The sequence below is a fragment of the Halichoeres trimaculatus genome, unplaced genomic scaffold (assembly GCF_033239565.1).
Source record: "Halichoeres trimaculatus isolate MK-OKI-2021-1 unplaced genomic scaffold, fHalTri1.1 fHalTri1_scaffold_17, whole genome shotgun sequence".
Classification (NCBI taxonomy): Eukaryota; Metazoa; Chordata; class Actinopteri; order Labriformes; family Labridae; genus Halichoeres; species Halichoeres trimaculatus.
In genome coordinates, this window is record NW_027437195.1 from 18,236,757 (window position 1) to 18,251,085 (window position 14,329).

Here is a 14,329-nt window from a genome sequence, read left to right on the forward strand (position 1 = left end):
AAAGAACATTTCCAAAATTCCCTATAAAAATTCTCAGGAATTTTAAGAAAAAAATATTTGAGTTGTTGGCAACAAACCCCCAAAAAATCCAATATTCCCAGCTTAAATTCCCATGGAAATTTTTTGAAAAAGTTTCCCAATGCAAAAATGAAACTGGATGAAAAACAGGGGAAGTATCCCTTTAAGACTCACTTGATGCCATACACCAGCGTGTCCCAAAAACAAGAGTTCTGGTCTGCTCTACACAAGTGCTTAGAACAACTGCACGCAGTTGTACCAGTAGCTTGGTATGACGCATGTAATAAAAAAAACTACAGGGCTTTATTTTTCACATCTTTATGAAGAATAAAACACATAACTACCACTCTAGATTTTACTGTGGTCAAGGTAAGTGTTAGATATATTTGAGTAGGCACCATGAGTCATGATGCCAAACTAGGGCCAAATGTGGCATTAGCTCCAACATGTATCATTTTTGAGATAGCACTACTATTTTAGTAGGTAAATGAGGGAATATGAAAGGATATATGATTTCTTTATCCAAAAACAAGCTGTCCTTTAAAGAAACACACCTTGGTTAATTTTACTCATCTGTATATAAATGGGAGTGCAGCATTAAAAGCCCTTTCTGCCTCTCTTTCTTCAAGTTGCCGTGCCCCACTTCTGTCAGATGATTGTGTATCCTATTGAGAATATACCTTTACTTCCTATGCCAGGATATTGAATCCTCTGATTTTCATGACAGGTAATCAGCGACTGGTGGGAAGTCTAACCAAGGGCCCAAGCCTGAGATAAGGCCCTTTCTATCCAACAATGCTCTACCTGTCAACCCAAGCCGACAGCTGAATTGGAATTTAAAAGCACTGTTCCCAAGGTGTCATTCACAGATAAAACTTTTATTTATAAAACAATTCCATAAGAATGAGGCATTCACATTCATTGGTATTCTAGCATTAAAGGCATGGTAAAGTTGAGCTGTGAAGGTCAAGAATGTAGTAGAGGTTTGCCTTTTTAAAGTACCCTAATTTACACTGTGGCCAACGAGCTTGTACAAAAATACCAGCTGCATTAACTGCAAATTCCTGCATTGTTTCAAACATGTACAGTGTCAAGTATGTATAAGAGAATACATGAATGTTTGCAAGGTAGAAAATATTATATACACAAGACACAGGTATAAAGAGAAACATGGGGAGGAACATTATTGCTGTTATATAAGTAGCCGTATCTCTGCATTTCCCAATGCATGCACTGGAAACTGGCAGTTGGTCAGGCTATGTTTAAAAGTGTAGATAAAACATGAAGCTGTGTTGCATTTTATTCAATGATGGACCAAATCTTTAGCCAAATGTTCAAGCTTTTACCCAAAAATGTATCTTCTTCTAAGATAAACATTATCAAAACTATCAATAAATAAAACCAGCATTAATTACATTAAAACCTGTACAGATAAAAATTATTTCAAATATAGGCAAACAGTGTACTTTAGTGCACAAAATACAGCAAAAAGGCTTCTCTGTAAAAGTCAGCATCCTTCCTGTTCGTTCAGGCTCTGTCCTCTCCTCACAAGTCTGACTCGACCCCTATAACGTTTGGCTCAATGTCATCAGTCTGTGAAAGCCTTCACTGAGTGCGGCTTCCTTTCATGTCATTGTTGATAAAATGCAATTTGTATGAAGCGGTTACTCAAAAGTTTGGCTCTGTGAAACCAAATAAATACATTTTGTGTAAGCCTCCTGCTTCCTAGCTGTGACACAACATGCTCAATGTTGCCAAATAAAAAAACTCAAACGTATTTCTCATGAGTGGCTTTCAATGCACTGTAACCTCTCGCTCCTCCTCTGAGACTGTCAGACCAAGGACAATCTTTCAATTTCTTCAAAGAAAAGGTCAAAAATGCAATAAACTGCCAATCAGCATGTGCTGCAGGCGCTGCAGGCTAAAACCAGGGTGGGATACGTCACTCAGAGGGTTCACTGACAGGGCCCAGAGAGAGGAGACTAGTGAGACACGTCAGTGTTTGGCAGATTCATGCAGTCATTACCACAGGGACAGAAGCCACCACAATTTGCCTCTCATGAGGAGAAAAGAAAGGGTGCCATGAGATCAGAACACTTACGCCTGACTTTTAATGTGCAGATGTATTGCTATCTTATCTGTCTTGTGGGAAAACTTCAAAACTGCCCTCAAGAAACCTGCAGCAAACCACAGAGGTTTCCCCTCTCATGATGCAAGGGATCTGGCAAGCATCTCCAACCTTATGACCTTTTACTTATGTCTGTAGTTCAGTATGGTTCTTCTGTCCTATGAGGAGGTGGTGTTTCCAGAGTCTGTGGCGCAGCTCTCCTCTTGGTCATAGAAACAGTCTTCATTCACAACCGAGGTCAAACTTTGGACACTGAACTCTCTTTCTAGCAAAGTGTTGAGGTCCACTACCCCTGAAGGCAGTGTTGCATCTGTCTGGCTGTCCAGTGACCTGCTGTGTGCCTTCATGTTTAAAAGTGCTCCCTGGCTCCTTCTGAAACTGCTGGGTTTCTTTTTAACAGCAGAGAAGTGTCCTCGCATCAGTTTAGGCTGAGTCTCCAGAGTGTCCCCGACTCTCTCAGGTTCAACACATGGAGCAGGTGGACACTGCGACACAGCCTCTTCTGAGAGTTTAAGTTGGAGGAACTGAGCCTCTATGGCACTGGTTGGGGAACTGCTGTCTCCACTGTCACCTTTTGTTCCCCCTTCGCTAAAGCCATCATCATCTTCATCGCTCAAAATGTCAGACTCTTTAACAGCTGAGGTGGAGCAGGGTTGTGTTTTTGATCCAGATGTTTCAGGTAAGCTCTGCTGGTCTGACACTGTGTTGGGGTCAGAGGTGGTGCAAGGTGGAGAGGCGCCAGACAAGCTGTGTGTTCCACTGCTGAGGCTTCCCTCGTCTGAGTCTGGCCCCAGTTTGGGATTACCGGCCGGCGCGGGGAGATCTCCGAGCGGCTGCTTGCACAACCAGGAAGCCCTGGAAGAACCTGGTGACGTACGTGGAGATGGGAGTCAGAAACAACTCTTATCTTAACACAACACTCACATCAAAAGCCCTGTGAGCATTTTATGAGCTAAAAAGTAAGATATGATCGTCTCCCTTGTCATGCATACTTAGAATTACGCAGTTTATGACTTTTAAAGCCTGAATGACCAAACAGGCTCAATACCAGCCAGTAAGAATCACTCCCATGCCCTCTGTGACCATATTTTTCCTGAAAACTTTCCCAGAAAGCAGTTCCTGCTATTTAAAAATATGCAACCCATAGTTGGATCTCTTATCAAAATATTTTCCACAGAAGGCCTCTGAATGCTTACCTAGCCGGGCAGAGGAGGGCAGGGTGTTGCGCAGGGGGGCCAGACGCTCCTTGCAGCCCCGCTCCATCGTGCCCTCGCTCCTCATGTTCCTCCTCACGTTCTCTCTGAGGATGGAGCGGATCACTTTGATGATGTTGACCTTGCTCTCCGGCACACTGAGGAGGACACAGCAGAGGTACCATAGAAACATGAGCACTGGGTATGATCAACTTGATTTCACAGGCTAAATATAGAGAAAGAGGGTCGCGGTGAGACAGTTCCAGCATGTCCCCAGTGACGAGGGAAATTAAATTCATTAGGAGTGATCCCAATGTCACACTTTAATGAGAATGACCAATTTGGTTACAGGCTTCAGTTTCGCCACTATTCCCTTGAACACAGCTAAATGCTAACACAAAAGCACAAATAAAAACCCATAGGGTGGAAAAATCAAACCTTATGTGACTTAATTCTTTGGGACTTTAAAACAGAGACAAAATAAAACCAACAACACTGATAAAACACACTCCATAAAACACATCTATACATTATTTAATCCCAGAGAAAACAGTGATGGTGTTAAAACATGGAGATATATGGTACAAAGCAGAAATTAAGACAGATTCAGCAGGAAATTCTTCAGACATATAAACATCATAAAGCAAGCATCTATTATGTTTCTGGTTCAACTTCTACCAACATAACTAGCAAGACTTGTTTGTACAGGAGGTTATGTTTTTGGGAAAGTCTATCTAATTGTTTGTCTGTGAACAACATAACTCAAAAACCAACAAATACAGATCTCGATGAAATTTTCAGGAAATGTTCAAAATGGGATAAGGAAGAAGTGATTAAATTTTGGAGATGATCTGGATCACCGTCTGGATCCAGGATTTTTTTAAAAGGATTCTTTATCATTGTGAGATTGGGCTGTTTTCACCATATGTGTATATAACTCCACCATAAATGGTCGGATTGCTTTGTAAAACAATACAAGACAAGGTCACCATAATTTCTGACAGATGTAAAAGTACGATCCAGATCCTGGCAATATCCTGGATACTAAGATCCAGAATATGAAATATGTACTGGGTCATCATCATTTCAATACTGTGATGGAAAATGGAAATTATGGTATAAACCTGCAACTAACACCAAATTGTAGCAGACAGTCTGCTGAAAGGGAGTATAACATTGAAGTAGGACTAAAGTGTTGGTGACAATCACAATATGCTTGGAGGAGTTCTGCGCTCTCTGACTGCTTTACTAGTTTGGCAATGAGATTATTACCAACATAGCTAGCATGATCAGTCTTATGAAATGCTGTGCACAAATAATCTGCCTGAAACTGCTGGCCTGTCAAAACCTTGATTTACCACCACACTACTTGTGTTCCTTCCTGTCAGGGAGTTATACTGCCAAGTTCACTAATCTTCCTTATGTCTTTGGGTAAATACAGATATCACCAACAAATCAAACCCTAGAACACTATCACCACACCATCACTAACTTCGGGTAAGTTTTACCTGATAGAAAACCCTTTACATCAAAATGCATTGAACAACTAAAGAAGACAAAGTGAGGTACTTTTTTTGAAGGAAGCATGAATGAAGAGTTCCTAAAAAGAACCTTTTTTTTTTTTTTTAAGTGCTTAACAAATAAAGTTGGATTGGATTGGATAATTAGCAAGGGATTTTGTCTTTGGTTTACCTATTCCTTATGATATGTGAGGTTACAATTTATATTCTTTTTAATAATAAATAATGTCTAAATTGGTTTACCCCTTGACCAATAGCATCTGGTGAAATCATTCAAACACGTCCTTGCTGACAAAACAGAGATGGTAGCAACACGCCTACTTTTGGTGACATCAGTGAGTGGGCTGAAACTACCCAAGAAAACCCATGAAACTCAGACAAATAAAACATAATAAAAATCATGGAAAAACATTTGCTGGGGTATAAATCCCCTAGTGATTGTATTCTAAAGTTAAAAGTCTGACTCATCAAAAAACTGCCAAGAAATCCAAATTTTTTAGAACTGAGATGTTTAACCCTTTATCACAAAATCCACAAAAAATCTTCCTACACCTTTTTGTTCATTATATAATTTTTGTATCACATTTGATAAAATGTGCAATCTTGGCAACTGTTTTAACAAAGTTTTAAGCAAATATGCACTCTTTCAATGTAGAAAATAGTTATTTCAAAAAATGAGCAATAATTTAGATGTTATTCTTACCACAACTTCTTGAAAGTTACGAATGATTTTCCTGAATAATAGTGTGTTAAAAAGAGCCAAAATACAACTACAGCTGCCTGTAGTGGAACGATAATCCTTAAGGGGGAAGAACACATTTTTTAATAATTTTTCTTTTTTAAAAAAAGGTTTCAAGGAAACTATTAATCATGTTAACAAGGACTTTGAAAGTCATAAAATCAAATATGATAGGCTCAGCAATATAGGGTTAAGCAGCTTGTTTTGCTGCAGACTGAGACTCCCACCCTGCAAGACGGTGCACTACCGCAGGTCATCCGTCTGGACTCACACTATCATGCCATCCATAACACTACTGCACATGTCTTTTTCTCATACTCACGTTGTTTTAACTCTTATTCTTCTTTTTAATTTGTTGTAAATTCTTTAATCTTTTGTTACTGTCTCGTATTCTATCCTATGCTGCACTTTGTTTCTGTCGATCAACACAAATTAGACGCCTTGAAAAGATTACCTGGTTTCAGCACACCTGAGGGACCCAGAAGCCAATGTGTGATGCACAGCAATTAAGGATATGTTGTTTAGTGAACCCATGTGAAAAATGTTTCGCAAAATGTTTTGAGTCTCTTCCATGCCCCCTACATGTCACAGTTTTGTTAATTACTCAGTCAGAGTCAGCCCCACAGGACAAATTATCAGAGGCTCTATTACTTATTCGGTAAAGCATCATTTTCTGCACTATCAAGCTAAAAGATTAAGTTACGGCAGAGCTGTGACTATTTTCATTCAGCTGTCACTGTGATCCTCTGATGTTGGCCCTGGCTATTTTTTCATACTAGGAAGTTCTGGAGTGTGTGATGGGTTTAACTTTGGTCTACAGGGTCTATGAATGCACACAAGAATAAACCAACAGTGATTTGAGCAGAAAGTTTAATCTCTAACCTGCTGCACAGCTGGAAGACGGTCTCTGGTCTGCCTTCCAATTCAGACTTTGTGTGAATCAGCTCCCAGATGCAGCTGCTCTCTGCGCCTGTACCTGTGAGGGCCAGGAAATAAAGGAGAGGCTTTTAATCACACAGACCAAATATGGTTTATGGTTTCAGGAGGTAATAAGGAGGGAGGGAGTGGAACTGAAATGCCAGGAGAGATGTGTGTGCGTGTGTGTGTGGGCATGAGAATAAGCTTAGGGGTGTGTGTGGGGAAATTTAAAGCAGGGGGGAAGAACAAAAAGATTTAGAGGATGTACTTTGTGAGTGATTTAGCTAGGATAATGTGGCAGTGTGCCGCCCTCTTACCTGCAGTATTTCCCAGTCTGACCTGCAGCGCAGAGAGTGGGATGAGCCAGCGGAACTTAAAGGGGTCTGAATCTCCATGAGAGAGAGCTGACCGTGGGTTGGGCTGGTCACAACACCAAGAGTGGAGAAAAAATGTTAGATTTTACCACAAAGTCACAGTTTGTGGCGTGTGAGTAAACGAGTGCAGCAGACTCAGTACCTACCATTTTCTTCTTCAGCTTGTTGTTTTCCCTGTAGACCAATATCACCGCTTTCTTGAACACTGGTGAGAGAACACATCATCGTCTTAGTTTTGACTGCAAACGCCTCCTGGGGAAAGCCGACTGAAAGAGTGTAACCCACAGAAGCATTTTAGATGCCAGCTTGAAGCTTTAAAGCACATATCAGCGCTACAGCAGCGGATATTGAAATTCACTGAGCTCCGTTTGCGTGCTGCAGCAGCCACAGTACAGTACAGTCAACTCAACACACTCACTATGCATACATTGGAAAATGTGGAAACACCTATAGAGGGCATTAAAAAGACTCAATCTTCAAAATCTTCTTAGATTGGCTTTTCTGGGATCAAACAGCATGTGGGGATTAAGGGAGAGAAGTAGCGTGCACATTAGTGGCCAGAATTCATCGCAGTCTGGCAGGGTAGGGGTGTTAGCTAAATGCTAAATGTCAGGGTCTCATTTGCACGTGTTACAAAATCAATGGTGGCAGGAGCAGCGACTCACCAAACACCGTCATTTCAGGGTCTTTTCTCATGCGACCAAGCGATGGATGCGGGTTGAGCCAGATGGTTGGAGAATGCATCAGGAACTCTCCCATAGAGATCTCTGTGACCTGGAGGACACACACAGGAGCTGGTTTATCACAGAGAAAGAGCTCAAGGGGAATATTAAACCAGACTTTTGGAGTCAAGTGTTTTAGTAATAACACCTACACTGCAAAAGATTGAATTCTTACCAAGTGTTTTTGTCTTATTTTCAGTAAATAATGTCTTTTTAGACTAAATATGAGCCACATTTACAATTAAACCTTCAGAAAAATGTCTAATTTCAAGTTATTTCAAGACAAAAATGAGGTACTTCTTCTAAGTCATTATTCTAGTCCTGACAAGCACATTTCTTTTACCCCAATGGCAAATTTTTATATTTGTTTCAAGCAATTCAGGTGTCATTTTTTGTCTTGAAATAACTTTAATAAGACATTTTTCTTGTCTAGTCAGGTACATGTGTCACATATTAAGTCTAAAAAGATATTTTTCACTGAAATAAGACAGAAAACACTTAGTAAGATTTCATTTTTTTGCAGTGTCAACAGTCTGTGTCTGTGTATACTGCAAAAAATGACATCTTACCAAGTGTTTTGTCTTATTTTCGGTAAGAAATGTCTTTTTAGGCCTAATATGTGACACATTTAAGTGACCAGTCCAGAATAATGTCTTATTTCAAGTTATTTCGAGACAAAAATTAGCTCTGAATTCCTTGTAACAAGTAATAAAATATGCCAGTAGGGTAAGAGAAATATACTTGTATGAAGGTATTATTTTAATCTTGAAAAGTACATTTCTCTTATCCCACTGGCAGATTTTTTTCACTTGTTACAAGCAGTTCAGACCTCATTCAAACCTCATTTTTTAACTTGAAATAAGACATTTTTATGGACTGGTCATGTGAAAGTGGCTCATATTTGGTCTACAGACATTTTTCACCGAAATAAGACAAAAACACTTAATAAGATTTCCGTTTTTGCAGTATAAACACTCTGTGTCTGTGTACACTGCAAAAAAATGTCGATCAAGTGTTTTTGTCTTATATTGCGTAGAAAATATCTTTTAAGGCTCAAAATAAGCCACAATCACTTGACCAGTCCAGAAAAATGTATTATTTAAAGTTATTTCAAGACAAAATAAGGTCTGAATCCCCTGTTACAAGTAAAAAAAATCTGCCAGTGGGGTAAGAAAAACGTACTTGTGCTAAGATATTTTATGAATCTTGACAAGCACATTTCTCCTACCCCACTGGCAGATTTTTTCACTTGTTACATGCAAATCAGACCTCATTCAGAACTTGAAACAAGACACTTTTCTGGACTGGTCAAGTGAATGTGGCTCATATTAAGTTCTATAAAGACAATTTTTACAGAAAATAAGACAAAAACACTTGGTAAGAGTTCAGTTTTTTTGCAGTGTATCTTCTAAGGATTTTATAATTAAGTTGAAAACACTCATAAGTCAACATCATTTTGCAGTCACTTTGAATATTTATACTGCAGTGGTTACTTAATATTCCATCAGTCTGTAAATATGTTTGATCCCTGGAGGCAGTGTAAACATTATTCCATCTGATGCACTGATATTTTGTTAAAGCTTAAACCAAAAAGTGACATGTGTTTATCATCTGTATGTCGTGGCAGGTGTCCTGTTTAACTCAGCGCACAACTGTTGCCGTGTCCAGTCAAAGCATGATTAGAACTGATCCTGAAATGAGCATCTACCTCTTTATCATGTCCAGTCTGCTCAGCAACTAGCTGATCAAACACGGAGCCGTAATCCTCGTAAATCTTCTGCATCTCATTTATGTGGCTGGCTACCTTCTCCATGGCTTTCAGCGCCTCTGCGGGGACAAGAACAGAATGAAGAGTTAGCAGAGATCAATTCTTGACTGTATATGAGACTGCTCTGTATTACAGAAGCAGATTTTATTTGCTCAGGTTGTGTATTCTGCTAAGGAGGAAACCCATCAGTCTGTACATGCTGAGATGTCCTCCATGTCATGTTGTCACTCACAACAGCATGACAGAAGTGACAAGAGTGAGCAAAGCTTTTATTTTTAGCATGCTTCCCTGAGTGTTTGTGGGCGTGGATGTGGGACTGTGGATGTTCTTCTCTCCCTACCTGTAAGGTGGTAGTGCTCCTCGCTGTCAGCGTCGGTGAGAGAGACCAGCTCCTTGAGCAGCAGGGGGTACTTGAGCACCCTCTGCACCGGTTTAATCAGGTAGGACTCCAGGGTGGATGAGTGCTGCTTGGTAGGATTCCTTGCATCCAGGAACTCCTTGAAGGCCTGATCCGTCTTAGCTGATAAAACATACGCATGCTGAGTTAATATTAATCTTTAGCAGTTTTTCTGCCTATGGTTGATGTGTTTTCTGGTGTTACCTTGGACACATGGGGAAGAAATGTGAAGATAGAACATGAGCTGAATCTGAAACAGTCTTAAGAAGGCCAGTGCAGAGTAATGGTGCAATAAGGTGTGTCCAGCAGGGGGTACTGTAGGCTTCTCCTCAACCTACCATTATGAGTGCTTTATTAAAGGGTGTTAACATAAATCTTTTACAAAGATCTTTTAAAAGGATTATAAACTGGAGACAAGAAATGTTCTGAAAGCAAAAGTTTCATAAAATTAAGCAGAACAAGTCTCCTGAAGCTGTCTTAGCTATGTGGTGAAAATGGCCAGGTTGGGATGCTGAAGTTTGCCACTGAAGCCGAAGGCGTAGTGTAAAACTGCAGGTGTAACACTGAACAAGCCTTCTGTAAAGGTGATGACATTTCCCTCAGCAGTATGCTTCCGCACCACTTACCGAGGGGGGCCATTAAAGTATTAATTATAGCACTCCCAGCCTCAGACAGGCAGCAACATCGACACCTCCCTGAGTAATTGGCAGGCAATTAACGAGTCGACAAATAAACGGGGAAACTAAGGCAACCCAAGGCCCTTGGCATGATGGGAGAGAAAAGAGGTGATGAAGACGGCAGAGACAGGTATACAATAACTTGAAGGGTTCCTAGACACCCACAGGTTTCTCCTGTGTGTCCTTGGATGAGCTGGTTGTGACCAACCTGCAGTGCGTGTGCTGGATCACGCTGAGCCAAATGTATACTCCATGAGTTTACAGTGAAACTACCACCTTGGTTTTCTTGATTATCAACATCTGCACTGTGCAATTATTGTGCTGCATGCTGTTCAAATATTAGCTTGTGTGCGCCAACTATAATAGTGCACACCCCAACATTTAAAGCTTTACTTTAAGAGTAGGATGTGTTTGAGCCATGCGAGAGGAGCACTTTGAGTCTGGCATTTTCTCCCTTCACCCACACATTACGAGCTGTAAAGCACAGAGCTGGCAGTGCCCACAGACTGAAGCACTCAAGAATAATAACTGAGCTAACATCCCCCTGAAAAAGATGGTGGAGCAAAAATGTACAATACATATTGATTATGTGTGTCATGATGACTAAATGCTCATATTTTGAAAGGGTAACTAAGTTCAAACTTTGACAGGATGATGCTCCTTGGCTTCTTGAATCACAGATATACAGGGTTTTTTAAGAACAGCCACAGACCTGATACAACGGCTACCCCAAAGGATGAATGCATAAAAACTTATTAGAGCAGCATGGTGGAATAATAAAACATCAAATGTGTTTTTTTATGAGTTTTAAAAATATTTAACAATGCAGAAAACTCTTTAGTGCCCAAGTGTTGCTTTCATAACCAAATTTGTTTTCCTCTAGGTGCTTCTGACCCATCAGAGACTTTTCAGAGTTTTTCTCCCTCTAATCCTATTAAACATCCATCCTGCTGCTTACTTTGAGGAATATCCCACGCAATTTTAGTAATGGGGCAGATTTAAGCGGCACAGGGGGGCAATTTAGCCACCCCAAATCCTTCCCTCCTCATCCACAAAGAAGCCAATCTCCTTACACGTCTCTGTACTGGGCAACGTTCCCAAATAGTGGCAGAAAGGCCGCCGTCTTAGCGGGTATAAATCAACTTAAAAATGTCTACTCTGTCACATGCTGAGCGAGACATGAGGAATTATTGGGGCTCTCAGGCTGTCACGGTCACATATCAGCTGCTGGTGGACAAGGTTATCCAAAGTCTGACTTTTAATGTGTGTATTTGTTTTAACTGGATATGACTGGAAATAGTATCACATGTTTAGAAAGAAACAAAGTATGAAATGTTTGGAGTCTTGCTTCTACCAGCTCTGAGGTTTTGCATAGTGGTGGAGATGAAACAGGGTTGAACAGAGCAGATTTTTCAGCCTCAGTCTCACTCTGAGTCATTCCCTTTTGTACAAAATTGATTTGCTTCCCAAGAGAAAAGGTCAAATCCTCAGGAGTGAAAGACTGTGAGGTATCTCTGATGCAACATGGGTGCAAGACAGCCCGGGACACTCTGGATTTGTAAGTGTTTGCAGATGTATTCATTATACCCTGCTCTCAATTTTGCAGCGGGTGTCCAGCTTTATGTAGCCATGCATGCTTGACTTGATTAGGTATGTGCCGTACCTCTCTCCAGGACCTTCTGGACCTTGATATGGTTGGCACAGAAGCCGCTGTAGAGCTTGAAGTGGTCGGCATAGTAGAGGAAAGAACCCCCGAGGGAAAACAGCAGCTTCTGTACACAAAGAGGGTGTGAGAGAAAAACAAAGACAGGGAGTGAGAGCTGCACACAGATGGAGGGAAGGTGATGCTACACGTAGCCCAGTGAGTACAGAGAGAAAGGATGAAAGAGTGTGAACATGGGAAGTCATGACCGGACCACTCAAACCCTCCCCCTCTCAGGAGACTATTCACACACCCCCCTCTGTCCTCTCCTTCTCACCTAACCTCTTGAGTACACTAGCTTTCAGCAGCTCACAATCTAACCAGTGAAGCGCCGCCTCGATCGATAGACCCCACACCTTGTCATGTCATGCCTATAAATCAGCTGTGCTCCTGTTGCACCACCTCAAATATTTATAAACCTCACCCTCACAAACATTTGGCCTTTCTCTGGCAGAGAGGATGAAATCTACTGGTTTGAAAATACTTGTTTTCTGTCTACTCATGGAATATTTGGACATTTTGTCAATATTTTGCTTTGTTGCTGTCTTTGTGTCTCACCTTGAACTGTGATGGGGTCTCCAGGGTGCTGAAATCAGGTGAGGAGGCAATCCTCTCTTCAAGGGTCTGCAGGAAGACCCTCTGGAAGTTTAACATCTCTGGCAGGCTGCCAAACAAACTCTCCATCTGAGGAGAATGGGGGAAGTATGTTAATGCATTTAAAGAGAGGCAGTGTGGAATTATGGGAAGGGGATGAAAAAGGAAGTAGGGCTAAAACGACGAATCGATAAAACCGTTAAAAATCGATTGGTAAAAGCGTCAACGTTTTTCCATATTCGATGCACTTTGCTGCGCTATTACTGTATTAGTTCGTCTTCAGTTTATTTGTCTTCTTCCTTTTTGGATTATTTAACGGTTGGCAACTACCCGAAAGTACATTACCGCCACCTACTGGACTGGAGTGTACATTGCCTGGGCTGCTGGGCTGGATGCGTTACATGTAAACAGATCAGCGTGGCGGAGGAGAAGCCGAGCCGGCAGGTGGAGGAAACAAGTAAACACACGAATAATGGCATAAATCGGAGTTTGCGAATATTTCACGCTGAGTAAAAGCACACAGCGTGTTAACTGCCACATTAGCAAAAATGACCTCGCATGGCACGGCAGTACGACTGCAATGATCTAGCACTTAAAACGCAAACATGTTGGAGTCATCGATGACGAGCAAGGGACCTCAACAGCGAGGTGAGGAGCTACAAAATCCCACGTAAACTCCTTTTATATATTGTGAAATGCATGGTATGTCTTCTAGGACTCGTTTTGTCTGTTTAATAAATCGTCACACCGTTTGAAAACCACGACGAGTTCATTAAACCAACGTTAGCATTAGCGTTAGCTGCTACAGATAGCGGTAGGGCAGAGGGGGTGAACTGTTTGACCTGCAGGTGAAAAGATTGAGGACACATTTTATTTATTTGCTTTTGTGCTCACTAAATTCTTAATTTAATGACATAACAATACATTTTCTATTATTTTGCCCAAACTGTTGATTCTTCAAGTGAAAATACATTCATCTTCTTTGTCTTCCCGATTCAAAGATTAATGGTAAATATAATCTTCAGAGAAATTGATTGCTAAAACAATCCTTAGTTGCAGCCCTAAAAGGAAGTAGGAGAGGAAGTGAGGCAATATGAGGCTACAGGTAAAATAAAGACCTAAGGTGGGTTGTAATTCATAACAGTCAGTCAGAAGTGCACCCTGGAGTGTTTTAAAAAGCACATCCTGATGGCTCCATCTCTGATAAAGGCACCTAGGGACAAGCTATGGCCACACTATTAAACAGCACATACCCATACAAACCTCTGCTGTCTGACATACACCCAACACACACTCACACACACACAGCTTCCCTTCATTAAAAGCAGTTTGAGGGCCCACATGCCCTTGTCCTTTTTGTGTCTGGACATGTCGCGCTGCCCCTTAATGGCCTTTTAATTTGCCCCAGCGCTCAGCGGCCTATCGACCGGCGCATCTTGAGGGAGACGTCCTGTGTTTGAGGTCACGCGTGGCTTGGAGCTGCACACAGGGTGGGAGACTGCGAGGCTAAGGTGATAGGGTGCTTCTGATACCACTGTCCACTGCTACGAAGCACACAATTAAAACTAATGTGAATGAT

The 14,329-nt window shown here is 41.2% G+C and overlaps 1 protein-coding gene across 3 annotated transcripts in view; it reads right to left on the reverse strand.

Annotated features, from left to right (window-relative positions):
- Positions 1-875: 875 nt before the first annotated feature.
- Positions 876-14,329, reverse strand: part of tiam2a (TIAM Rac1 associated GEF 2a) — a 78,564-nt gene continuing 65,110 nt past the window's right edge. For all 3 annotated transcript variants that reach the window (XM_074691496.1, XM_074691497.1, XM_074691498.1), the window contains 10 exons: positions 12,715-12,840; positions 12,118-12,226; positions 9,721-9,900; positions 9,321-9,439; positions 7,556-7,664; positions 7,037-7,095; positions 6,834-6,936; positions 6,481-6,574; positions 3,343-3,497; positions 876-3,011 (listed from right to left, as the gene is read on the reverse strand). In XM_074691496.1, coding sequence (XP_074547597.1) covers positions 2,305-3,011; positions 3,343-3,497; positions 6,481-6,574; positions 6,834-6,936; positions 7,037-7,095; positions 7,556-7,664; positions 9,321-9,439; positions 9,721-9,900; positions 12,118-12,226; positions 12,715-12,840 — 1,761 coding nt within the window. In that variant the 3' untranslated portion in view covers positions 876-2,304. The remainder of the gene's footprint in view (positions 3,012-3,342; positions 3,498-6,480; positions 6,575-6,833; positions 6,937-7,036; positions 7,096-7,555; positions 7,665-9,320; positions 9,440-9,720; positions 9,901-12,117; positions 12,227-12,714; positions 12,841-14,329) is intronic.